Genomic DNA, 26,015 nt, shown 5'->3' on the forward strand with positions numbered 1-26,015 from the left:
TTTCATCTTTTCATTTATTCTCTTCAGAGCTTTTCAACATTCATAAAACAGCCTTTCTAAGTGCAGTAAATGCCATAATGTCTCTTTCCACAGAGACGTACATTACAGGCATACAGTACACCCTCATAGGAATATGGCTGGACACAACACACACCCAATCACACCAACACACAGACACACATCCTTCAGTCACCGCATCGCTCAGACCCCCCCCCCCCATCTCTCCGTCCATTCCAGTCCAATCTCCCCTCCTCCAGTATCCCACAATGCCTCAGCATGTCATGCGGGCCACTCCAAACTCCAGGCTGACCACAGTGGGCTCCACCTTAGCCCCGTATGTCCCCTGCAGGTCTCCGTAGCTCTCCTTGCGCTCTGAACCACTGCTTCCCTCTACTGTCCGCTCTGTGTCACTGCAGCATTCTTTTGCCTCCTCTCCCACCTCCTCCTGATGCTGCGCCTCCTTACGGCTGAGGGGGGCTCCCAGGATGAGGGAGTGGGGCCGCGTGTGGTTAGGGAGGGTGTGTTGGTCTTTAGGGGGGGCCTGGGGGTCTAGGGTGGGGGGGCTGATGCCATGCTTCTGTAGTCTCTGGAGGGACAGAGAGGAGACAGGTTTAAATGAGGTCATGAGAGAGAGGGTGAGAGCGCTAGAGAGAGATAGAGAACAAGGAGTGTACTCACAGCCTCCAGTTTCTTTATTGTGTCTTCCAGTTGGCGGTTGCTCTCTTTCAGGGTGAGAACAGTTTTCAGGACAGACTGACGGGGGTGCATGGAACGATCAAACTGGTGGTACATATTCCTCCAGAACCTGGCGGGGGGGGGGGGGGGGGGGGGGGGTGAGAGAGTGAGAGAAATTAGGGAAATTAAGGAGTAACATTCACGTGAGGTTGTAGGGCAGGGTTGATATATATATATAGAGAGCGAGAGAGGAGAAAGAGAGAGAGGAGGAGAAAGAGATGAGGAGAGGAGGAGAAAGAGGAGGAAAAAGAGAGAGATGAGGAGAAGGAGAGAGATGAGGAGAAGAAAGAGAGAGGAGGAGAAGGAGAGAGATGAGGAGAAGAAAGAGAGAGAGGAGGAGAAGGAGAGAGATGAGGAGAAGAAAGAGAGAGAGGAGGAGAAAGAGAGAGAGGAGAGGAGTAACAAAGCTGAGGGAAGGACAGAGAAAAGAGGAGGATAGAGTGGATGAGATTGAAAGAGAGATATAAGGAGAGAGAGCGAGATGAGGTAAACAACTAGATCTTACTTGAGGTGGCAGGGCAGGGTGGAGGGTTCTAGGACGGGGTGTGTCTCTGCGTAAGCGGGGCAGTAGGCGGGGTTTAGGTAGTTCTGCCCCTCACTCAACAGAAACGCCCACAGAGAGTGAGTCCTATCTTTGAGTCTGGTGGGAGAAGATACGAGTTTAGTATGCATACTGTGTGTGTGTGTGTGTGTGTGTGTGTGCGTGCGTGCGTGCGTGCGTGCGTGCGTGCGTGCGTGCGTGCGTGCGTGTGTATGTTACTCACTGCAGCTCTTCTCTCCGTCTCTGGTTGTTAGCCAGGAAGTTCCCGTACTGACAGGAGTGAACATGTTCATGGATCTGCAGCAGCAGCCACTCATTGAACTCAAACGCCTGAGGAAGAGTAGGCATCATCACCATCGTCACTCATGGCTGCTATGTGGTGAGTATTCTGGCACACACACCTACCTGGGGGAACTGTTCCGTGAGCTGCCACACACACTCCAGGAACTGTGTGAAGACTGGCGACACCTCCTTGGGGTCACCATCCAACTGATCACATCTGTCTGCAAACTTGTGTCCAAATGAGATCCAGTCTTTCTCTATGAGGACCTGAACCACAGAAAGAACAGGGCTTCTTATGGCATGATATTCCTTTTACCCATCTCTACAGGCATAGGGAAGTTGTGTTGTGTCCTACCATGAAGCCTTTGATGGTGCAGTATTACACAGACCTACCATGACGCCTTTGATGGTGCGGTATTACACAGACCTACCATGACGCCTTTGATGGTGCGGTAGTACACAGACCTACCATGAAGCCTTTGATGGTGTGGTATTACACAGACCTACCATGACGCCTTTGATGGTGCAGTATTACACAGACCTACCATGACGCCTTTGATGGTGCAGCATTACACAGACCTACCATGACGCCTTTGATGGTGCGGTAGTACACAGACCTACCATGAAGCCTTTGATGGTGTGGTATTACACAGACCTACCATGACGCCTTTGATGGTGCAGTATTACACAGACCTACCATGACGCCTTTGATGGTGCAGCATTACACAGACCTACCATGACGCCTTTGATGGTGCGGTATTACACAGACCTACCATGACGCCTTTGATGGTGCAGCATTACACAGACCAACCATGACGCCTTTGATGGTGCGGTAGTACACAGACCTACCATGAAGCCTTTGATGGTGCAGTATTACACAGACCTACCATGACGCCTTTGATGGTGCGGTATTACACAGACCTACCATGAAGCCTTTGATGGTGCAGTATTACACAGACCTACCATGACGCCTTTGATGGTGCGGTAGTACACAGACCTACCATGAAGCCTTTGATGGTGCAGTATTACACAGACCTACCATGAAGCCTTTGATGGTGCGGTATTACACAGACCTACCATGAAGCCTTTGATGGTGCGGTAGTACACAGACCTACCATGACGCCTTTGATGGTGCGGCATTACACAGACCTACCATGAAGCCTGATGGTGAGGTATTACACAGACCTACCATGAAGCCTTTGATGGTGCGGTATTACACAGACCTACCATGACGCCTTTGATGGTGCGGTATTACACAGACCTACCATGAAGCCTTTGATGGTGCGGTATTACACAGACCTACCATGACGCCTTTGATGGTGCGGTAGTACACAGACCTACCATGAAGCCTTTGATGGCGCAGTATTACACAGACCTACCATGACGCCTTTGATGGTGTGGTAGTACACAGACCTACCATGAAGCCTTTGATGGTGAGGTAGTACACAGACCTACCATGAAGCCTTTGATGGTGTGGTATTACACAGACCTACCATGAAGCCTTTGATGGTGCGGTATTACACAGACCTACCATGAAGCCTTTGATGGTGCGGTATTACACAGACCTACCATGAAGCCTTTGATGGTGCGGTAGTACACAGACCTACCATGAAGCCTTTGATGGTGCGGTATTACACAGACCTACCATAAAGCCTTTGATGGTGCAGTATTACACAGACCTACCATGAAGCCTTTGATGGTGCGGTAGTACACAGACCTACCATGAAGCCTTTGATGGTGCGGTAGTAGACAGACCTACCATAAAGCCTTTGATGGTGCGGTAGTACACAGACCTACCATGAAGCCTTTGATGGTGTGGTATTACACAGACCTACCATGAAGCCTTTGATGGTGCGGTATTACACAGACCTACCATGAAGCCTTTGATGGTGCGGTATTACACAGACCTACCATGAAGCCTTTGATGGTGCGGTAGTACACAGACCTACCATGAAGCCTTTGATGGTGCGGTATTACACAGACCTACCATAAAGCCTTTGATGGTGCAGTATTACACAGACCTACCATGAAGCCTTTGATGGTGCGGTAGTACACAGACCTACCATGAAGCCTTTGATGGTGCGGTAGTAGACAGACCTACCATAAAGCCTTTGATGGTGCGGTAGTAGGGGTCCATGAGCAGAGCTCCCAGAGAGCAGACCTGGGCTGTCCGATCCCAGCCGTCTGAACAATGGACCAACACACTGGCTCCTTCTACTGTTACTGCCTGTGGAGGGAGGGAGGGGGGGGGGGGGGGGAGATGTGACCTGTTACCACAAGGGCAACCAGTGAAGAACAAACACCATTGTAAATACAACCCATATTTATGTCTATTTATTTTCCCTTTTGTACATCGTTACAACACTGAAAATAGCCATAATATGGAAGTTGTGTGTTTAAATGCTAAATTGTAATTACTTCGCCACTATGGCCTATTTATTGCCTTACCTCCCTAATCTTAATTAATTTGCACACACTGTATTATTGCCTGTACGTTTGTTTATCCCATGTGTAACTCTGTGTTGTTGTTTGTGTCAAACTGCTTTGCTTTATCTTGGCCAGGTCGCAGTTGTAAATGAGAACTTGTTCTCAACTGTCCTACCTGGTTAAATAAAGCTGAAATAAATAAAATATATTACATTTGAAATGTCTATTTCTTTGTAACTTTTGTGAGGGTAATGTTTACTGTTAATTTTTTATTGTTTATTTCACTATTGTTTATCTACTTCACTTGTTTTGGCAATGTTAACATTTGTTTCCCATTCCAATAAAGCCCCTTGAACTGAATTGTGAGAGAGTGAAAGATGAATCACTTCCCTTGTCGTTATCAAAACATGTAACAGCTGTTGGATACAGTCCAGTGAAGACATTCCAACATCAGTGGGACTAACTAGACCTGAAGGGGACGGGACTAACTAGACCTGAAGGGGACGGGACTAACTAGACCTGAAGGGGACGGGACTAACTAGACCTGAAGGGAACGGGACTAACTAGACCTGAAGGGAACGGGACTAACTAGACCTGAAGGGGACGGGACTAACTAGACCTGAAGGGGACGGGACTAACTAGACCTGAAGGGGACGGGACTAACTAGACCTGAAGGGGACGGGACTAACTAGACCTGAAGGGGACGGGACTAACTAGACCTGAAGGGGACGGGACTAACTAGACCTGAAGGGGACGGGACTAACTAGACCTGAAGGGGACGGGACTAACTAGACCTGAAGGGGACGGGACTAACTAGACCTGAAGGGGACGGGACTAACTAGACCTGAAGGGGACGGGACTAACTAGACCTGAAGGGGACGGGACTAACTAGACCTGAAGGGGACGGGACTAACTAGACCTGAAGGGGATGGGACTAACTAGACCTGAAGGGGACGGGACTAACTAGACCTGAAGGGGACGGGACTAACTAGACCTGAAGGGGACGGGACTAACTAGACCTGAAGGGGACGGGACTAACTAGACCTGAAGAGCAGAAGGGGCCGGGACTAACTAGACCTGAAGGGGCCGGGACTAACTAGACCTGAAGAGCAGAAGGGGCCGGGACTAACTAGACCTGAAGGGGCCGGGACTAACTAGACCTGAAGAGCAGAAGGGGCCGGGACTAACTAGACCTGAAGGGGCCGGGACTAACTAGACCTGAAGAGCAGAAGGGGCCGGGACTAACTAGACCTGAAGAGCAGAAGGGGCCGGGACTAACTAGACCTGAAGAGCAGAAGGGGCCGGGACTAACTAGACCTGAAGAGCAGAAGGGGCCGGGACTAACTAGACCTGAAGAGCAGAAGGGGCCGGGACTAACTAGACCTGAAGAGCAGAAGGGGCCGGGACTAACTAGACCTGAAGAGCAGAAGGGGCCGGGACTAACTAGACCTGAAGAGCAGAAGGGGACGGGACTAACTAGACCTGAAGAGCAGAAGGGGCCGGGACTAACTAGACCTGAAGAGCAGAAGGGGACGGGACTAACTAGACCTGAAGAGCAGAAGGGGCCGGGACTAACTAGACCTGAAGAGCAGAAGGGGCCGGGACTAACTAGACCTGAAGAGCAGAAGGGGCCGGGACTAACTAGACCTGAAGAGCAGAAGGGGCCGGGACTAACTAGACCTGAAGAGCAGAAGGGGACGGGACTAACTAGACCTGAAGAGCAGAAGGGGACGGGACTAACTAGAGCTGAAGAGCAGAAGGGGCCGGGACTAACTAGACCTGAAGAGCAGAAGGGGACGGGACTAACTAGACCTGAAGAGCAGAAGGGGCCGGGACTAACTAGACCTGAAGAGCAGAAGGAGACGGGACTAACTAGACCTGAAGAGCAGAAGGGGACGGGACTAACTAGAGCTGAAGAGCAGAAGGGGATTGGAGGCCCGGGGTCTTACCTTGGTGAGGAAGATGGCTGCGTCTACCACTGCTTTGACGTGTCGTAGCCAACCAGAGCTCTCCAAGCCCAGCAGGTAGTCATTCACTGACAGAGAACGAGTTCCCACCACTAAGAGAGACAGAGAGAGAGGTAGAGGGAGTCTGAGTGAGTGAGTGAGTGAGTGAGTGAGCGAGCGAGTTTGAGCGAGTTTGAGAGTAACCAACCTTCCAGTAGTTTCTGTAGGCTGGTCCTCATCACGTGGATGTTCTCGATCCCCACAAACTGGAAGCGGATGTTGGAGTAGTTATCTTCATTCTCGTAGCCTTTACCTGCTGCTCTGTTGGCCATGGCATTCAACTGCAGAGAGGGAGGAAGATGAACACAGAGGGACTGAGAATGTCCACATACTTTTGTGGGAAGAGATAGCTAGCCATGTCGGGATTGGGTACCTTGGGCCTGGTATCCATGACGTAGACAAATCGGCTGTTGTGATTGGCTTTGCTGATGGCCTGCAGCATGCTCTCGTCCTCCAGGCATCGCGCGCTGAACCCAGAGAGAGGCTGGCTGCACCGACACACCGCTGCCTGCAGGGGGCAGAAACGAGCATGCAGATTAGGCCACACAAACCTGATGATGTTTTAGGGATTATATCACAGGAGGTTGGTGGCACCTTATTTGGGGAGGACAGGCTTGTGTTAATGACTGGAGTGGAATCAGTGGAATGGTATCAAATACATCAAACACAAGGTTTCTATGGTTTCCAACTGTTTGATGCCATTCCATTTGCTCCGTTCTGGACATTATTATGAGCCTTCCGCCCCTCAGAAGCCTCCACTGGGTTATATGTAGGTTTGGGATGGAGGTAAGATGTTAGGAAGACGCTGGGTAAGTTAAGGGTTAGGAGGAAGCTGGGTAAGGGTTAGAAGGACTCTGGGTAGGGTAAGGGTTAGGAGGATGCAGGGTAAGGTAAGGGTTAGGAGGATGCTGGGTAAGGTAAGGGTTAGGAGGATGCTGGGTAAGGTAAGGGTTAGGAGGAAGCTGGGTAAGGTAAGGGTTAGGAGGAAGCTGGGTAGGGTAAGGGTTAGGAGGAAGCTGGGTAAGGTAAGGGTTAGGAGGAAGCTGGGTAAGGTAAGGGTTAGGAGGAAGCTGGGTAAGGTAAGGGTTAGGAGGAAGCTGGGTAAGGTAAGGGTTAGGAGGATGCAGGGTAAGGTAAGGGTTAGGAGGAAGCTGGGTAAGGTAAGGGTTAGGAGGAAGCTGGGTAAGGTAAGGGATAGGAGGACGTTGGGTAAGGTAAGGGTTAGGGGGACGCTGGGTAAGGGTTAGAAGGACTCTGGGTAGGGTAAGGGTTAGAAGGACTCTGGGTAAGGGTTAGGAGGATGCAGGGTAAGGTAAGGGTTAGGAGGACGCTGGGTAAGGTAAGGGTTAGGGGGACGCTGGGTAAGGTAAGGGTTAGGAGAAAGCTGGGTAAGGGTTAGGAGGAAGCTGGGTAAGGTGAGGGTTAGGAGGACGCTGGGTAAGGGTTAGGGGGACGCTGGGTAAGGGTTAGGGGGCCGCTGGGTAAGGTAAGGGTTAGCGGGCCGCTGGGTAAGGTAAGGTTTAGGGGGACGCTGGGTAAGGTAAGGGTTAGGGGGACGCTGGGTAAGGTAAGGGTTAGGGGGACGCTGGGTAAGGTAAGGGTTAGGGGGACGCTGGGTAAGGTAAGGGTTAGGGGGACGCTGGGTAAGGTAAGGGTTAGGGGGACGCTGGGTAAGGTAAGGGTTAGGGGGACGCTGGGTAAGGGTTAGGGGGACGCTGGGTAAGGGTTAGGAGGACGCTGGGAAAGGGTTAGGAGGACCCTGGGTAAGGGTTAGGAGGACGCTGGGTAAGGGTTAGGAGGACGCTGGGTAAGGGTTAGGAGGACGCTGGGTAAGGGTTAGGAGGACGCTGGGTAAGGGTTAGGAGGACGCTGGGTAAGGGTTAGGAGGACGCTGGGTAAGGGTTAGGAGGACGCTGGGTAAGGGTTAGGAGGACGCTGGGTAAGGGTTAGGAGGACGCTGGGTAAGGGTTAGGAGGACGCTGGGTAAGGGTTAGGAGGACGCTGGGTAAGGGTTAGGAGGACGCTGGGTAAGGGTTAGGAGGACGCTGGGTAAGGGTTAGGAGGACGCTGGGTAAGGGTTAGGAGGACGCTGGGTAAGGGTTAGGAGGACGCTGGGTAAGGGTTAGGAGGACGCTGGGTAAGGGTTAGGAGGACGCTGGGTAAGGGCCTTCCTAATCGACCTGGCCCGGGTACCCTGGAAGGATATTGACCTCATCCCGTCAGTTGAGGATGCCTGGTCATTCTTTAAAAGTTACTTCCTCACCATATTAGACAAGCATGCTCCGTTCAAAAAATGCAGAACCAAGAACAGATATAGCCCTTGGTTCACTCCAGACCTGACTGCCCTCGACCAGCACAAAAACATCCTGTGGCGAACTGCAATAGCATCGAAGAGCCCCCGTGATATGCAACTGTTCAGGGAAGTCAGGAACCAATACACGCAGTCAGTCAGGAAAGCAAAGGCCAGCTTTTTCAAGCAGAAATTTGCATCCTGTAGCTCTAACTCCAAAAAGTTCTGGGATACTGTAAAGTCCATGGAAAACAAGAGCACCTCCTCCCAGCTGCCCACTGCACTGAGGCTAGATATCAGTGGTGACCGTGTTAAGTCCGTGATAATCGAAAACTTCAACAAACATTTCTCAATGGCTGGCCATGCCTTCCACCTGGCGACTCCAACCTTGGCCAACAGCCCCGCCCCCCCCGCTGCTACTCGCCCAAGCCTCCCCAGCTTCTCCTTTACCCATATCCAGATAGCAGATGTTCTGAAAGAGCTGGAAAACCTGGACCCATACAAATCAGCTGGGCTTGACAATCTGGGCCCCCTATTTCTGAAACTGTCCGCTGCCATTGTCGCACCCCCTATTACCAGCCTGTTCAACCTCTCCTTCGTATCATCTGAGATCCCCAAGGATTGGAAAGCTGCCGCTGTCATCCCCCTCTTCAAAGGGGGAGACACCCTGGACCCAAAACTGTTACAGACCTATATCCATCCTGCCCTGCCTAGCTAAGGTCTTCGAAAGCCAAGTCAACAAACAGATCACTGACCATCTCGAATCCCACCGTACCTTCTCCGCTGTGCAATCCGGTTTCCGAGCCGGTCACGGGTGCACCTCAGCCACGCTCAAGGTACTAAACGATATCATAACCGCCATCGATAAAAGACATTACTGTGCAGCCGTCTTCATCGACCAGGCCAAGGCTTTCGACTCTGTCAATCACCATATTCTTATCGGCAGACTCAATAGCCTCGGTTTTTCTAATGACTGCCTTGCCTGGTTCACCAACTACTTTGCAGACAGAGTTCAGTGTGTCAAATCGGAGGGCATGTTGTCCGGTCCTCTGGCAGTCTCTATGAGGGTACCACAGGGTTCAATTCTCGGGCCGACTCTTTTCTCTGTATACATCAATGATGTTGCTCTTGCTGCGGGCGATTCCATGATCCACCTCTACGCAGACGACACCATTCTGTATACTTCCGACCCTTCCCTGGACACTGTGCTATCTAACCTCCAAACGAGCTTCAATGCCATACAACACTCCTTCCGTGGCCTCCAACTGCTCTTAAACGCTAGCAAAACCAAATGCATGCTTTTCAACCGTTCGCTGCCTGCACCCGCACGCCCGACTAGCATCACCACCCTGGACGGTTCCGACCTAGAATATGTGGATATCTATAAGTACCTAGGTGTCTGGCTAGACTGCAAACTCTCCTTCCAGACTCATATCAAACATCTCCAATCCAAAATCAAATCTAGAGTCGGCTTTCTATTCCGCAACAAAGCCTCCTTCACTCACGCCGCCAAACTTACCCTAGTAAAACTGACTATCCTACCGATCCTCGACTTCGGCGATGTCATCTACAAAATAGCTTCCAATACTCTACTCAGCAAACTGGATGCAGTTTATCACAGTGCCATCCGTTTTGTTACTAAAGCACCTTATACGACCCACCACTGCGACCTGTATGCCCTAGTCGGCTGGCCCTCGCTACATGTTCGTCGTCAGACCCACTGGCTCCAGGTCATCTACAAGGCTATGCTAGGCAAAGTGCCGCCTTATCTCAGTTCACTGGTCACGATGGCTACACCCACCCGTAGCACGCGCTCCAGCAGGTGTATCTCACTGATCATCCCTAAAGCGAAAACCTCATTTGGACGCCTTTCCTTCCAGTTCTCTGCTGCCTGCGACTGGAACGAATTGCAAAAATCTCTGAAGTTGGAGACTTTTATCTCCCTCAACAACTTTAAAAATCTGCTATCCGAGCAGCTAACCGATCGCTGCAGCTGTACATAGTCCATCTGTAAACTACCCACCCAATTTACCTACCTCACCCCCATACTGCTTTTATTTATTTACTTTTCTGCTCTTTTGCACACCAGTATCTCTTCTTGCACATGATCATCTGATGATTTATCACTCCAGTGTTAATCTGCTAAATTGTAATTATTCGATTTATTGCCTACCTCATGCCTTTTGCACACATTGTATATAGATTCTATTTTTTCTACCATGTTATTGACTTGTTTATTGTTTACTCCATGTGTAACTCTGTGTTGTTGTCTGTTCACACTGCTATGCTTTATCTTGGCCAGGTCGCAGTTGCAAATGAGAACTTGTTCTCAACTAGCCTACCTGGTTAAATAAAGGTGAAATAAATAAAAAAAAAGGGTTAGGAGGACGCTGGGTAAAGGTTAGGAGGACGCTGGGTAAGGGTTAGGAGGACGCTGGGTAAGGGTTAGGAGGACGCTGGGTAAGGGTTAGGAGGACGCTGGGTAAGGGTTAGGAGGACGCTGGGTAAGGGTTAGGAGGACGCTGGGTAATGGTTAGGAGGACGCTGGGTAATGGTTAGGAGGACGCTGGGTAATGGTTAGGTGTTACCTTCTTCTCCTGATAGAAGTATGTGAGGACAGGGAAGCGTCCTTTGCTCCTGAACTTGGAGCTGCCGACGATGATGGGCTTACTGGCTGCGATGGGCACGTACAGGTCCCTGGGATACGTCTCACATATCTACAACACAACCAGAGGGAATATTACATAGGACAGGGTGTAAAACATCCAATCAACACTAGTCCATTAGATCTGCAGACACCAACGGTTTGTTTCTGACAGGGCCAACGCCTAACATCTACTTTTGATACACCCCCAACCTTGTAGTTCCTGTTGACGTCAGTGAGCTGCCATTGGTCGCAGGGGACGCCCATCCTCTCAAACTCCGCCCCCAGGTCGATGAGCTGCCACCCCTCCTCTCTCTGCTGCTCGTTCTGCTTGGGGTTGTAGGAGAACGCATATAGCTCCTCGTAGGATACTAGGAAGGGAGAGATAGATGGAGAAGAGAGAGGAGGAGGCAGAGGAGAGAGGGAGGGAGGGGTGGGAGAGCAGAGGAAAGAGAGGGAGGGAAGGAAGGAGAAGAGGGAGAGGAGAAGGGGAAGAGAGAAAATGTAAACATTATTCTGAAACTTCACTTGACTCAAGCATCCTGCACACACTGAAAGACAGAGACCCAGACAAACATTAGGTACCTGGTCGTAGCAGTCTGAGCAGTGAGCTGTAGATGTCATGACAGTCTCTCTCTCTCTGGACCACAAAGTGGACCACTCTGAAGTTACGACACTGGATGACCAGAGGACACCCGCTGGTGGTCAACGACAGCTTCTCCACTGACCCTATGTGGTGGTGCAGGATCTGGAGGGGAACACAAAACAGACATGACACACAAAGACTGATCATTACACAAGGCCTAAATACTGGACATGTTCAGTCTGATGTCATTTAAACAGGTGGAACAGGCTCTCTTTTATTCTCTCGCTCTATTAAACATTTCACACACACACACTTCACACACACAAGCTCATCGCAATCAGTATAGATCATCATATATCTTTCTGTATGCCAGCAGTGTGTGAATGCATATTAGATAACCCACAACTCTATAGGGACTTTAATCCTGGGAAGTTATTATGTGAAAAACAAAAACAGATTTCCTCAGTGCTGGGGGGGGGTGGGGGGGGGGGTTGCAGCTTAACCCTCATCAACACTTATCTACGAATTGACAAGGGCACTAGAACAGTCTGCAGCACCCGGTCTCACCCTACTAGAATATGAAGTCAAATGTCTACTGTTTGCTGATGCTCTGGTGCTTCTGTCACCAACCAAGGAGGGCCTACAGCAGCACCTAGATCTTCTGCACAGTTTCTGTCAGACCTGGCCCCTGACAGTAAATCTCAGTAAGACCAAAATAATGGTGTTCCAAAAAAGGTCCAGTTGCCAGAACCACAAATACAAATTCCATCAAGACACTGTTGCCCAAGAACACACACAAAAATATACATTCCTCGGCTTAAACATCAGCACCACAGGTCATTTCCACAAAGCTGTGAACGATCTGAGAGAAAAGGCAAGAACAGCCATCTATGCAATCAAAAGGACATCCCAATTAGGATCTGGCTAAAAATACTTGAATCAGTTACAGAACCCATTGCCATTTATGGTTGTGAGATCTGGGGTCCGCTCACCAACCAAGAATTCACAAAATTGGACAAAAAATCAAATTGAGACTGCATGCAGAATTCTGCAAAGATATTCTCTGTACAACGTAAAACATCAAATAATGCATGCAGAGCAGATTTAGGTCAATACCTGCTAATTATCAAAATTCAGAAAAGAGCCGCTAAATTCTACAACCACCTAAAAGGAAGCGATTCCCAAACCTTTGTCGGGTTCTAAATGAACCTATTAAAACTCACGGACGCTTATTAAAGCTCAAACCAAGTTTATTCACCCATTGGGTCGATACAGCTGCATAAGACATTCACACAAGCCCTGATATGTAACCCTTTCTTCTAGGCCGAGTCTCCTCCTACACGTCTGATCAGCCAATGCATCTCTGTTGCTAGACAGAACCTTAGTGATATCTGTTCTTCCTCACTTCATCTGACCTGCCCCCTGCCCCAAAGTGCTCACTCCTCCCCAACTCACAGCTGTCATGTTGACTCGTACCAGACTGTCTTTTCACCTCCCGTAGGATCCCTGATGGCTAACAATAACAGATGGCTAACAATAACAGATGGCTAAACAATAACAGATGCCTAAACAATAACAGATGGCTAAACAATAACAGATGGCTAACAATAACAGATGGCTAACAATAACAGATGGCTAACAATAACAGATGGCTAACAATAACAGATGGCTAAACAATAACAGATGGCTAACAATAACAGATGGCTAACAATAACAGATGGCTAACAATAACAGATGGCTAAACAATAACAGATGGCTAACAATAACAGATGGCTAAACAATAACAGATGGCTAAACAATAACAGATGGCTAACAATAACAGATGGCTAAACAATAACAGATGGCTAACAATAACAGATGGCTAAACAATAACATATGGCTAAACAATAACATATCCAGACAGAATGTAAACATTATACATTCTCCTCTCAGTAACATGATTAAGTATATTTCATATTTTCAGAACCCAACAGAGAGATGAACCTGGAGAAGAGTCCCCTAAGCAAGCTGGTTCTTGGGCTCTGTTCACCAACACAAACAGACCCCAGAGCCCAAAGACAGCAACACAATTAGACCCAACCAAATCATGAGAAAACTAAAAGATAATTATTTCCAATGTGTCAAGTAATTAACAAAAAAACAGCAAACAGGAATGTTATTTGGCCCTAAACAGAGTACACCGTGGCAGAATACCTGACCACTGTGACTGAATACCTGACCCAAACTTAAGGAAAACTTTGACTATGTACAGACTCAGTGAGCATAGCCTTGCTATTGAGAAAGGCCGTCGTAGGCAGACATGGCTCTCAAGAGAAGTGTGCTCACTGCCCACAAAATGAGGTGGAAACTGAGCTGCACTTCCTAACCTCCTGGCCAATGTATGACCATATTAGAGAGACATATTTCCCTCAGATTACACAGATCCACAAAGAATTTGAAAACAAATCCAAGCTTGACAAACTCCCATATCTACTGGGTGAAATACCACAGTGTGACATCACAGCAGCAAGATTTGTGACCTGTTGCCACAAGAAAAGGGCAACCAATGAAGAACAAACACCATTGTAAATACAAACTATATTTATCTGTTTAATTATTTTCCCTTTCATACTTCAACTATTTGCACATTTTTATAACACTGTAGCCAATATAATATTTGAAATGTCTACATTATTTTAAAACTTGAGTGAGTGTAATGTTCACTGTTACTTTCTGATTGTTTATTTCTCTTTTGTTTATGCATTTCACTTGCTTTGGCGATGTAAACATGTTTCCCATGCCAATAAAGCCCCTTGGAGAGAGAGGAGAGACTTCAAATGCTGACTGACAGCTAGCTACCAAATTAACTCCTACACACATACTTTCCCTGTGCTCAACAGTAGAAGAGGAAGGAATTGTGTAGGAACTTTGGCAGCAGTTTCTCTGCTGAAATCACACTGTAGACTGTAACTTCATAGACCAGAGATGTGACTGAAAGCCCTGAAGAGCCACAGGGTTTACAGACTTGTGTTCCAGGCTCCAGCCCAGCACCAACTAACACACCTGATTCAGCTGCTCAGCCTAGGCCATTCCTACTACCTCTCCCTCCTTCCCTTTCCACCTAGCACTGTCAACAGGTTACCAAGGCGACGGGAGACAAGGCTGGGCCGGCAGGTTATTGTAGCAACAGTTGTCACGTGAGGAAGGCTGAACCCAGTTCCCACGGTGTTGCAACAGTAATTATCTTTCACCGCTAGACTGACAACAATACACCCACACAATCAAAACACCCATGTATCAAAGTACACTGTAGATGTGTGTGTCAAGCAGGAGCTAAAGGAAGTCCTACATTCTGAATTCAGAGGTCTGTGTGAGATAAGGTGTATTCTGCATTGAATAAAGGTCCTTCTCACCCAGATCTCCTGTGCCGCGTCGGCATTGCTCTCCACGAAGATGAGGTGTGTAGCCGTCAGGTGCAGCGTCCCGCTGGTCGACTTGTTACTGAAGCGGTCCAACAGACGCACCTGCTCCACCTGCACAAGTACACACACAGGTAAACAACGGTTAGAACCCAGGTAAACAATGACCCCCACACACAGGTAAACAACGGTTAGAACCCAGGTAAACAATGACCCCCACCCACAGGTAAACAACGGTTAGAACCCAGGTAAACAATGACCCCCACCCACAGGTAAACAACGGTTAGAACCCAGGTAAACAATGACCCCCACCCACAGGTAAACAACGGTTAAAACCCAGGTAAACAATGACCCCCACCCACACACACAGAAATAGGATACGCAGCTGGCAATCTATATAGATGTGTCAGACACAGTACTTGTTGTCAGTTATACAACAAGCAGAGCATTAGCCACTTAGCCAGAAAGAAAGGCTGGCAATTATGAATGACAGCTGTATATATAGAAGAGCTTTGGAGTGGCTGTGTCACCTGTTACTGGAATTTCAATAAACTTCCCTCAGCTCATCTCAGCTCCCACACATGAACGCACTGTTAATATCTCTCTTTCTCCCTCTTTCTCCCTCTCGCCCTTTCTCCCTCATTCACTCAAAAACATAGATCCAAGAAAATAATTAACTAGGAAAGTCAATTAAGAACTAATTCTTATTTACAATGACGGCAAAAGGCCTCCTGTGGGGACGGGGGCTGAGATAAAAAAACATGTTTTTGAATTAAGACAAAACAGACAGAAGATACTGGAAACAGCACAAATACAACAGCAAACAAACAGTGTGTGTGTGTGTGTGTGTGTGTGTGTGTGTGTGTGTGTGTGTGTGTGTGTGTGTGCAGGCATGTGTAAAGTAAAACATGCTTCCTTACATAAGACAACGCAAACTAGTGACATCAGGTGACATCTAGAACCAACTACATGTCTAAACAACCTGTTCCTCTATTTGTCCTTTGACCTCCTCCAGGGACACTAGGACCTGTATGTCGGCTGGGAGGGAAATCCAGCACCAGGGGGCTGAGTAAGAAAAGGACCTGTAGGTTGGCTGGGAGGGAAATCCACCACCAGGGGGCTGAGTAAGAAAAGGACCTGTATGTCGGCTGGGAGGGAAATCCACCACCAGGATACTGAGTAAGAAAAGGACCTGTAGGTCGGCTGGGAGGGAAATCCAGCACCAGGGGGCTGAGTAAGAAAAGGACCTGTAGGTTGGCTGGGAGGGAAATCCACCACCAGGAGGCTGAGTAAGAAAAGGACCTGTAGGTTGGCTGGGAGGGAAATCCACCACCAGGGGGCTGAGTAAGAAAAGGACCTGTAGGTTGGCTGGGAGGGAAATCCACCACCAGGGGGCTGAGTAAGAAAAGGACCTGTAGGTTGGCTGGGAGGGGAATCTAGCACCAGGAGGCTGAGTAAGAAAAGGACCTGTAGGTTGGCTGGGAGGGGAATCTAGCACCAGGGGGCTGAGTCAGAAAAGGACCTGTAGGTTGGCTGGTAGGGGAATCTAGCACCAGGGGGCTGAGTAAGAAAAGGACCTGTAGGTTGGCTGGGAGGGAAATCCACCACCAGGGGGCTGAGTAAGAAAAGGACCTGTAGGTTGGCTGGGAGGGAAATCCACCACCAGGGGGCTGAGTAAGAAAAGGACCTGTAGGTTGGCTGGGAGGGAAATCCACCACCAGGAGGCTGAGTAAGAAAAGGACCTGTAGGTTGGCTGGGAGGGAAAATAGCACCAGGGGGCTGAGTAAGAAAAGGACCTGTAGGCTGGCTGGGAGGGAAATCAAGCACCAGGGGGCTGAGTAAGAAAAGGACCTGTAGGTTGGCTGGGAGGGTAATCCAGCACCAGAAGGCTGAGTAAGAAAACGACCTGTAGGTTGGCTGGAAGGGTAATCCAGCACCAGAAGGCTGAGTAAGAAAAGGACCTGTAGGTTGGCTGGGAGGGAAATCCAGCAGCAGGGGGCTGAGTAAGAAAAGGACCTGCAGGTTGGCTGGGAGGGAAATCCACCACCAGGGGGCTGAGTAAGAAAAGGACCTATAGGTTGGCTGGGAGGGAAATCCACCACCAGGGGGCTGAGTAAGAAAAGGACCTGTAGGTTGGCTGGGAGGGTAATCCACCACCAGGGGGCTGAGTAAGAAAAGGACCTGCAGGTTGGCTGGGAGGGAAATCCACCACCAGGGGGCTGAGTAAGAAAATGACCTGTAGGTTGGCTGGGAGGGTAATAGAGCACCAGAAGGCTGAGTAAGAAAAGGACCTGTAGGTTGGCTGGGAGGGTAATACACCACCAGGGGGCTGAGTAAGAAAAGGACCTGCAGGTTGGCTGGGAGGGAAATCCACCACCAGGGGGCTGAGTAAGAAAAGGACCTGTAGGTTGGCTGGGAGGGTAATACAGCACCAGAAGGCTGAGTAAGAAAAGGACCTGTAGGTTGGCTGGGAGGGTAATACAGCACCAGAAGGCTGAGTAAGAAAAGGACCTGTAGGTTGGCTGGGAGGGAAATCCAGCACCAGAAGGCTGAGTAAGAAAAGGACCTGTAGGTTGGCTGGGAGGGAAATACAGCACCAGGGGGCTGAGTAAGAAAAGGACCTGTAGGTTGGCTGGGAGGGAAAATAGCACCAGGGGGCTGAGTAAGAAAAGGACCTGTAGGTTGGCTGGGAGGGTAATCCAGCACCAGAAGGCTGAGTAAGAAAAGGACCTGTAGGTCGGCTGGGAGGGTAATCCAGCACCAGAAGGCTGAGTAAGAAAAGGACCTGTAGGTTGGCTAGGAGGGAAATCCAGCACCAGAAGGCTGAGTAAGAGAAGGACCTGTAGGTTGGCTGGGAGGGAAATCCACCACCAGGGGGCTGAGTAAGAAAAGGACCTGTAGGTCGGCTGGGAGGGAAATCCAGCACCAGAAGGCTGAGTAAGAAAACGACCTGTAGGTTGGCTGGGAGGGAAATCAAGCACCAGGGGGCTGAGTAAAAAAAGGACCTGTAGGTTGGCTGGGAGGGTAATCCAGCACCAGAAGGCTGAGTAAGAAAAGGACCTGTAGGTTGGCTGGGAGGGAAATCCAGCAGCAGGGGGCTGAGTAAGAAAAGGACCTGCAGGTTGGCTGGGAGGGAAATCCACCACCAGGGGGCTGAGTAAGAAAAGGACCTGCAGGTTGGCTGGGAGGGTAATCCACCACCAGGGGGCTGAGTAAGAAAAGGACCTGTAGGTTGGCTGGGAGGGAAATCCACCACCAGGGGGCTGAGTAAGAAAAGGACCTGTAGGTTGGCTGGGAGGGTAATCCACCACCAGGGGGCTGAGTAAGAAAAGGACCTGCAGGTTGGCTGGGAGGGAAATCCACCACCAGGAGGCTGAGTAAGAAAAGGACCTGTAGGTTGGCTGGGAGGGTAATCCACCACCAGGGGGCTGAGTAAGAAAAGGACCTGTAGGTTGGCTGGGAGGAAAATCCACCACCAGGAGGCTGAGTAAGAAAAGGACCTGTAGGTTGGCTGGGAGGGAAATCCAGCAGCAGGGGGCTGAGTAAGAAAAGGACCTGTAGGTTGGCTGGGAGGGTAATCCAGCACCAGGGGGCTGAGTAAGAAAAGGACCTGTAGGTTGGCTGGGAGGGAAATCCACCACCAGGAGGCTGAGTAAGAAAAGGACCTGTAGGTTGGCTGGGAGGGAAATCCACCACCAGGAGGTTAAGTAAGAAAAGGACCTGTTTCCATGCTCTGGTAACATATTCAGAGCTGTTAGCATGAGCTCTGAGCTTGTATGGCTTTTCATTTCAAGCGAGAAGAGAGAATAGATACAATGGCAGTTTTAATAAATAAGAATATAGCAGTGTTTGAGCCTGCGTGTTGCTAGTGATGTCCACCCGACAGCACTGTAGAGATCACAGCGGTGAGTTAGACGTCTCTGAATGGTGACAAACGAAGGGCTGCATGATACACAGAGTCAAGAGCCTGCAGAGTAGAGCTGGAGACTTGTACAGAAATAGTATCACCATGGTCTAACACAGAGAGAAAAGTACAACGAATCAACTCCTTTCAAGCAGTAAAGGAAAAAACAAGCCTTGTGCTGGTAATAAAAGCCAATACACAGCTTGTTCCTGACAAGGTTCTCTACACGGCTGGTGAAGCTCAACTTCTCATCCACCTCAACTCAGATTGTTGAATGGTTTTGACTTGCACTATGGAATGTCCTTCCAATGTAGTAATTTCATGGTTTTAGTATTGGAAAACACCATGCACTTTGTATACCGCATTAGTATTGGAAAATACCTACTACCATGTCCTCGTTAACAATGCCACAGCTTTAACATCAGCAGAACATTGGGTCAGTGGGACCAGGGTAAAACACTGACTGACTGGTTACAAGATGAATAACTTAACTCTGTAGCCTTTTGTCTTCACACCTTGTAGGTTATGTCTCACTTTAATGACATCATTTAGAACACTTGACTGAATATAGACAAATAGCCTATTCTCTCTCTTTGAAAAGGTCTCTCTCTGTCTCCCAGCAACCCGCCTGGCGCTAGGCAACTCCACAGGATGGCGATCAGTCAACTCAGTCAAGGACTGGCAGAAAACAGAAGAACAGGAAGTGTGTGTGTGTGTGTGTGTATAGGCTAAAGGAGATGGAAAAAAGAGGATGAGGGAAGAAACGGTTGGTTCTTGGCCTGAAGTCAAGCTGATGACTCGGTCTGTTCTGTTTACCATTTATCCTAAGTGCATTGCCGTCCCAATGTAATACATTATATTTCCTTGCTCCGGTCCGGATATTTGCATGATCCACTTTATTGCAACCATGAACCAAATATCAGGGGCTGACTGTCTTTGTGCTTTAAGAGATCAAACATTGTTCTGGGGGCAGAGTCCAAAATACAGCAGATGGGAAACACCCCTGCAGGCAACCCCTCCCACCCTTTCACCTGAACAAAACAACCACACCCTAGGAGTGTCAGTTCAGACTTCTTTGTTTTGTCCAGGTGAAAGGGTGGGTGTGGTCGCCTGTAGGTGTTTCCTGTCTGCAGTCTTTTGGGCTCTGCCCCCAGGATCTTGTTGTACAGAGTATTCCCTACAACACTTTTACTGCAGCACCCAGAATAGTTTTTGCTATTGATTCCCATTGGGGGCATGCATTGACCTTGGAACATGTTTAAAAACCCAAATGTAATGCAAATGTCACTTAAATATGAATCATTGTTAATGTTTAGATGAATAAATACAGGCTATTGACACATTTAGACTATTACGTGGGGGATTTTTATTTTGAAATTACCTGACCCGGAAGTACTTTTTTTTAATAGTTGCTGAAAAATGACCCTCCAAAAAGGACTGCGTTGGCTCTTCAATCCGGCTTTTTATTAAGCTACACCAGCTACACCAGCATGAAAGCTTTGAGCCTGAGAAAACAGTGGTTGTCACTCACTATAGCATGAGGAAAATAGTCAACTTTGCTTTGTCATGGAGGACTGATTGGGCTCATTGACTCCAGTTGAAAAATAAATGCTGCGCTCATGGAATGGCTTTGAGCACTACTGAAAAGAGCTATTTACATGTGAAAAATGAATGCAATATGCTGCATTTGCTATAGACCTAGTGTTTACCTTTTAGTTGGTGACACTTTGATATCTTGATAAATATGCAGCTGTTTGAAGGACAAATCCACAGATGAAACAATAACAAAATGCTCCTTTGACGTAAATGGTGGCCCCATGATCCGTCACACTAAATGCATTACCAGGAAACACGCAAGCTAGTCTAACAAATCTAATATCGTGTTTGAGCCAAGGAGGACAAAAAAAAACACGAGGCGGCTCGCTACAAAAACAGGTCACTGGCACATCACACAGTTATTAAGCGCCATAGTGAAGAGACAACCGAGAGTAAACCAAGAAGTCCATCTCCTCTGAGTTACATGATAAAGTGTGTAAGTTATCTATGTCCACAGTGGATTGACTGAGTTACATGATAAAGTGTGTAAGTTATCTATGTCCACAGTGGATTCACCAAGTTGCTCCCCCTTGTTCTGAATGACCACCCAAAACGCGAGCCTAATAGACAATTAAACTCATTCTAAATACCCTCCTATAGACCATTCTACAGGCCATTCTAAAGACCAGGCCGTGCAGCAGAATCCACTTTTCCTGGGACCAAAACGAGACACACACACACACACGCGTGTTCAAAAGTTCAGTCACTTAGAAATGTCTTTGTTTTTTAAAGAAAAGCACTTTTTTTGTCCATTAAGATAACATCAAACTGATCAGAAATACAGTGTAGACATTGTTAATGTTGTAAATGACTACTGTAGCTGGAAACGACAGTTTTTTTATGGAATATCTACATAGGTGTACAGAGGCCCATTATCAGTATCCATCACTCCTGTGTTCCAATGGCACTTTGTGTTAGCTAATCCAAGTTTATCATTTTAAAAGGCTAATTGATCATTAGAAAACCCTTTTGCAATTATGTTAGCACAGCTGAAAAATGTTGTTCTGATTAAAGAAGGAATAAAACAGGCCTACTTTAGACTAAATGAGAATCTGGAGCGTCAGCATTTGTAGGTTCGATTACAGGCTCAAAATGGCCAGAAACAAAGAACTTTCTTCTGAAACTCATCAGTCTATTCTTGTTCTGAGAAAGGAAGGCTATTCAATGCAAGAAATTTCCAAGAAACTGAAGAACTTGTACAACGCTGTGTCCTACTTTATTTACAGAACAGCGCAAACTGGCTCTAACCAGAATAGAAAGAGGAGTGGGAGGCCCCAGTACACAACTGAGCAAGAGGACAAGTACATAAGAGTGTCTAGATTCATTAAATAGTACCCGCAAAACACCAGTCTAAACGTCAACAGTGAAGAGTCAACTCCGGGATGCTGGCCTTCTAGGCAGAGTTCCTCTGTCCAGGGTCTGTGTTCTTTTGACACGCTAGATAAACTAGTAATATCATCAACCATGTGTAGTTATTACTAGTGATTATGATTGATTGATTGATTGTTTTTTATAAGATAAGTTTAATGCTAGCTAGCAACTTACTTTGGCTTCTTACTGCATTCGTGTAACAAGCGGGCTCCTCGTGAGGCAGGTGGTTAGAGCGTTTGACTAGTTAACCGTAAGGTTGCAAGATTGAATCCCTGAGCTGACAAGGTAAAAATCTGTCGTTCTTCCCCTGAACAAGGCAGTTAACCCATCGTTCCTAGGCCGTCATTGAAAATAAGAATGTGTTCTTAACTGACTTGCCTAGTTAAATAAAAAGGTGCAAAATTACCGATTTCCGATTGTTACGAAAACTTGAAAATCGACCCTATTTAAAATCGGCCATTCCGATTAATCGGTCGACCTGTATTCTGTTATACTCACAGACATCATTCAAACAGTTTTAGAAACTTCAGAGTGTTTTCTATCCAAATCTACTAATAATATGCATATATTAGCAACTGGGACTGAGTAGCAGGCAGTTTACTCTGGGCACGCTTTTCATCCAAACGTGAAAATGCTGCCCCCTATCCATAAGAAGATAAGCTGTAGACCACACTATCTACCTAGAGAGATCTAATCTGTATTTTTCGTAGCTGTCTACATACCACCACAGACTGATGCTGGCACAAAAACCGCACTCAATGAGCTGTATATGGCCATAAGCAAACAGGAAAACGCTCATCCAGAAACGGCGCTCCTAGTGGCTGGGGACTTTAATGTAGGGAAAATTAAATCTGTTTCACCTCATTTCTACCAGCATGTTAAATGTGCAACCAGAGGGAAAATTCTAGACCACCTTCACTCCACACACAGAGACGTGTACAAAGCTCTCCCTCACCATCCATTTGGCAAATCTGACCATAATTCTTTCCTCCTGATTCCTGCTTACAAGCTAAAATTAAAGCAGGAAGCACCAGTGACTCAGTCAGATGAAGCAGATGCTAAACTACAGGACTGTTTTGGTAGCACACACTAGAATATGTTCCGGGATTCTTCTGATGGCATTGTACACCACATCAGTCACTGGCTTTATCAAAAAGTGCATTGAGGACATCGTCCCCAAAGTGACTGTACGTATATACCCCAACCAGAAGCCATGGATTACAGGCAACATTCACACTGAGCTAAAGGGTAGAGCTGCTGCTTTCAAGGAGCAGGACTCTAACCCGGAAGCTTATAAGAAATCCCTATATGCCCTCCAACGAACCATCAAACAGGCAAAGCGTCAATACAGGACTAAGATCGAATCACCCTACACCGGCTCCGATGCTCGTCGGATGTGGCAGGGCTTGCAAACTATTACAGACTACAAAGGGAAGCACAGGCGCGAGCTACCCAGTGACACGAGCCTACCAGACAAGCTAAATAACTTCTATGCTCACGTTGAGGCAAGAAACACTGAAACATGCATGATCAGCTGTTCTGGACGACAGTGTGATCACGCTCTCCGCAGCCGATGTGAGTAAGACCTTTAAACAGGTCAACATCCACAAGGCCGCAGGGTCAGACAGATTACCAGGACATGTACTCCGAACATGAGCTGACCAAATGGCAAGTGTCTTCACCGACATTTTCAACCTCTCCCTGACAGTCTGTAATACCAACATGTTTCAAGCAGACCACCATAGTACATGTGCCCAAGAACACTAAGGTAACCTGCCTAAATTACAACCAACTCGTAGCACAAGTCTGTAGCCATGAAATGCTTTGAAAGGCTGGTAATGGCTCACATCAACACCATTAGCCCAGAAACCCTAGACTCACTCCAATTTGCATACCGCCCCAACAGATCCACAGATGATGTAATCTCTACTGCACTCCACACTGTCCTTTCACACCTGGACAAAAGGAACACCTATGTAAGAATGCTATTCATTGACTACAGCTCTGTGTTTAACACCATAGTGCCCTCTAACCTCATCACTAAGCTAAGGACCCTGGGACTAAACACCTCCATCTGGAAATGGATCATGGACTTACTGACGGGCCGCTCGCAGGTGGTAAGGGTAGGTAACAACACATCCACCACGCTGATCCTCAACACGGGGGCCGCTCAGTAGTCCGTGCTCAGTCCCCTCCTGTACTCCCTGTTCACTCATGACTGCACGGCCAGGCACGACTCCAACACCATCATTAAGTTTGCTGATGACAACAGCGGTCAGTCTGATCACCGACAACAATGAGACAGCCTATAGGGAGGCAAACAACCTCTCCCTCAACGTGATCAAGACAAAGGAGATGATAGTGGACTACTGGAAAAAGAGGACAGAGCACACCCCATTTCCCATCGACATGGCTGTAGTCGAGCAGGTTGAGAGCTTCAAATTCCTTGGCATCCACATCACCAACAAACTAACATGGTCCAAGCACACCAATATAGTTGTGAAGAGGGCTCAACAAAACCTATTCCCCCTCAGGAGACTGAAAAGATGTGGCATGAGTCCTCAGGTTTTACAGTTGCGCCATCGAGAGCATCAAGAAGGGGTTGTATCACTGCCTGGTATGGCAACTGCTCGGCCTCCGACAGCTAGGCACTACAGAGGGTAGTGCGTGCGGCCCAGTACATCACCATGGCCAAGCTTCCTGCTATCCAGGACCTCTATACCAGGCGGTGTCCGAGAAAGGCCCTAAAAATTGTCAAAGACTCCAGCCACCCTAGTCATAGACTGTTCTCTCTGCTACCGCATGGCAAGCGGTACCAGAGCACCAAGTGTAGGTCCAAGAGGCTTCTAAACAGCTTCTACCCCCAAGCCATAAGACTCCTGAACAGCTAATCAAATGGCTACCCTGACTATTTGCATTGTGTCCCCCTCTTCCACGCTGCTGCTACTCTCTGTTTATAATCTATGCATAGTCACTTTAATAACTCTACCTACATGTACATATTACCTTGACACCGGTGCCCCCGCACATTGACTCTGTACCGGTACCCCCTGTATATAGCACCGCTATTGTTATTTACTGCTGCTCTTTAATTATCTGTTATTCGTATCTCTTACTTCTTTTTATGTATTTTTTTTTTTACATGCATTGTTGGTTAAGGGCTTGTAAGTAAGCATTTCACTGTAAGGTATACATACACCTGTTGTATTCGGCGCATGTGACAAATAACGTTGTAGACTACACCACTGCTGTCATCCTTAAGTGTTTATTCAAGTTGGTTAATCTTTGGATGCCGACAGCAGTCGTAACATTGGAAGACATAGCTTGGACTGCAGCCTACAAAAACCTATTCCTGCACTTTTCCCGCAATCCATCAAACACATTTGGTGTGTCATCATAGTGGTCTCTGACTTGAGGTCAGACTCGCTCAGGTGGAACAAACTTAAATTTGTAACGGATTACATTGCAAATTACAAATACACCATGACAGCAATACACAAGGGGTGGAACAGTGGCAAAGGTATGCACAGGACAAACAGAATAATATTAGTCTGAGGAGAGATTCAATATTATTAATACAACAAAAATAATTCAAAACACACCCCTGAACACACATTAGAAAGCTGGCTGGCTAACTAGCCACCCTTGCAATATTATCCTATATCTATTTGGACACCACTGTCAACGCACCATTCGTTATTGCATAGCAAGTCATTATTAATAGCTAGCTAACTACATAGCATGCATTTTAAATGTTTTTGCTGGGTGGTAGAAAAATAGCTACGCAAGTTAGTTAACGTTAGCTTTCTTACCTTTGGCGTTCGGATATGTTCCATTTCGCTGACAGCTGTCAGTGCAAGCAACGATATAAACAGATGACCGGTGATATGGCTCGCACATCGACTATCAAGGTGCGGCAAGCTGATGTTATTTGATTGCTTTTTTTACTTGCTACCGGCATTCGTTGAGAGTTCACGATTGTGTATGTTTTCAGTAGATGCTAGCTATCCTCTCTTTACAGCACTTCCTGCTTGGGCGTACTTCTCCGCTACGGACTACAACCACACCAGGCATTATGGGACATTTAGTTTCTAACCAGTGATGAGCAATGCCGCGTTCAAAACAACTGAGAACTCAGAAAACTCCGACTTCAGACATCAGTAAATTCAAAAGGGGCAACTCGAAAAAAAAAACGAGTTCCGACTTCCGGTCATCCAACACGGAATTCCAACTCG

At 47.7% G+C, this 26,015-nt stretch overlaps 1 protein-coding gene across 1 annotated transcript; it reads right to left on the minus strand.

The window, feature by feature from the left end:
- On the minus strand, positions 1-25,911 carry LOC129858985 (myotubularin-related protein 6-like). The gene is made up of 14 exons (XM_055928263.1): positions 25,593-25,911; positions 14,904-15,023; positions 11,511-11,673; positions 11,139-11,296; positions 10,870-10,998; positions 6,365-6,499; positions 6,140-6,272; positions 5,935-6,044; positions 3,660-3,785; positions 1,682-1,825; positions 1,500-1,606; positions 1,241-1,375; positions 679-805; positions 1-586 (listed from the first exon to the last, which is right to left on the minus strand). Exons 1-14 carry the CDS (start codon positions 25,614-25,616, stop codon positions 272-274), a joined length of 1,926 nt encoding a protein of 641 aa, XP_055784238.1. The 5' UTR covers positions 25,617-25,911; the 3' UTR covers positions 1-271.
- Between the last annotated feature and the right edge of the window lie 104 nt (positions 25,912-26,015).

The sequence above is a fragment of the Salvelinus fontinalis genome, chromosome 7 (genome assembly GCF_029448725.1).
Source record: "Salvelinus fontinalis isolate EN_2023a chromosome 7, ASM2944872v1, whole genome shotgun sequence".
Taxonomy (NCBI): Eukaryota; Metazoa; Chordata; class Actinopteri; order Salmoniformes; family Salmonidae; genus Salvelinus; species Salvelinus fontinalis.

What these genes read in the sequence shown, in the direction of transcription:
- LOC129858985 (XM_055928263.1), bottom strand. Translation starts at nt 25,616, where the DNA reads ATGGAACATATCCGAACGCCAAAG. An exon ending in ACGCGGCACAGGAGATCTGG is followed by an intron (nt 11,674 to 14,903) that starts GTGAGAAGGACC and finishes GTTCCCCTCCAG; the next exon opens with ATCCTGCACCACCACATAGG. An exon ending in ACGTCAACAGGAACTACAAG is followed by an intron (nt 10,999 to 11,138) that starts GTTGGGGGTGTA and finishes GTTGTGTTGTAG; the next exon opens with ATATGTGAGACGTATCCCAG.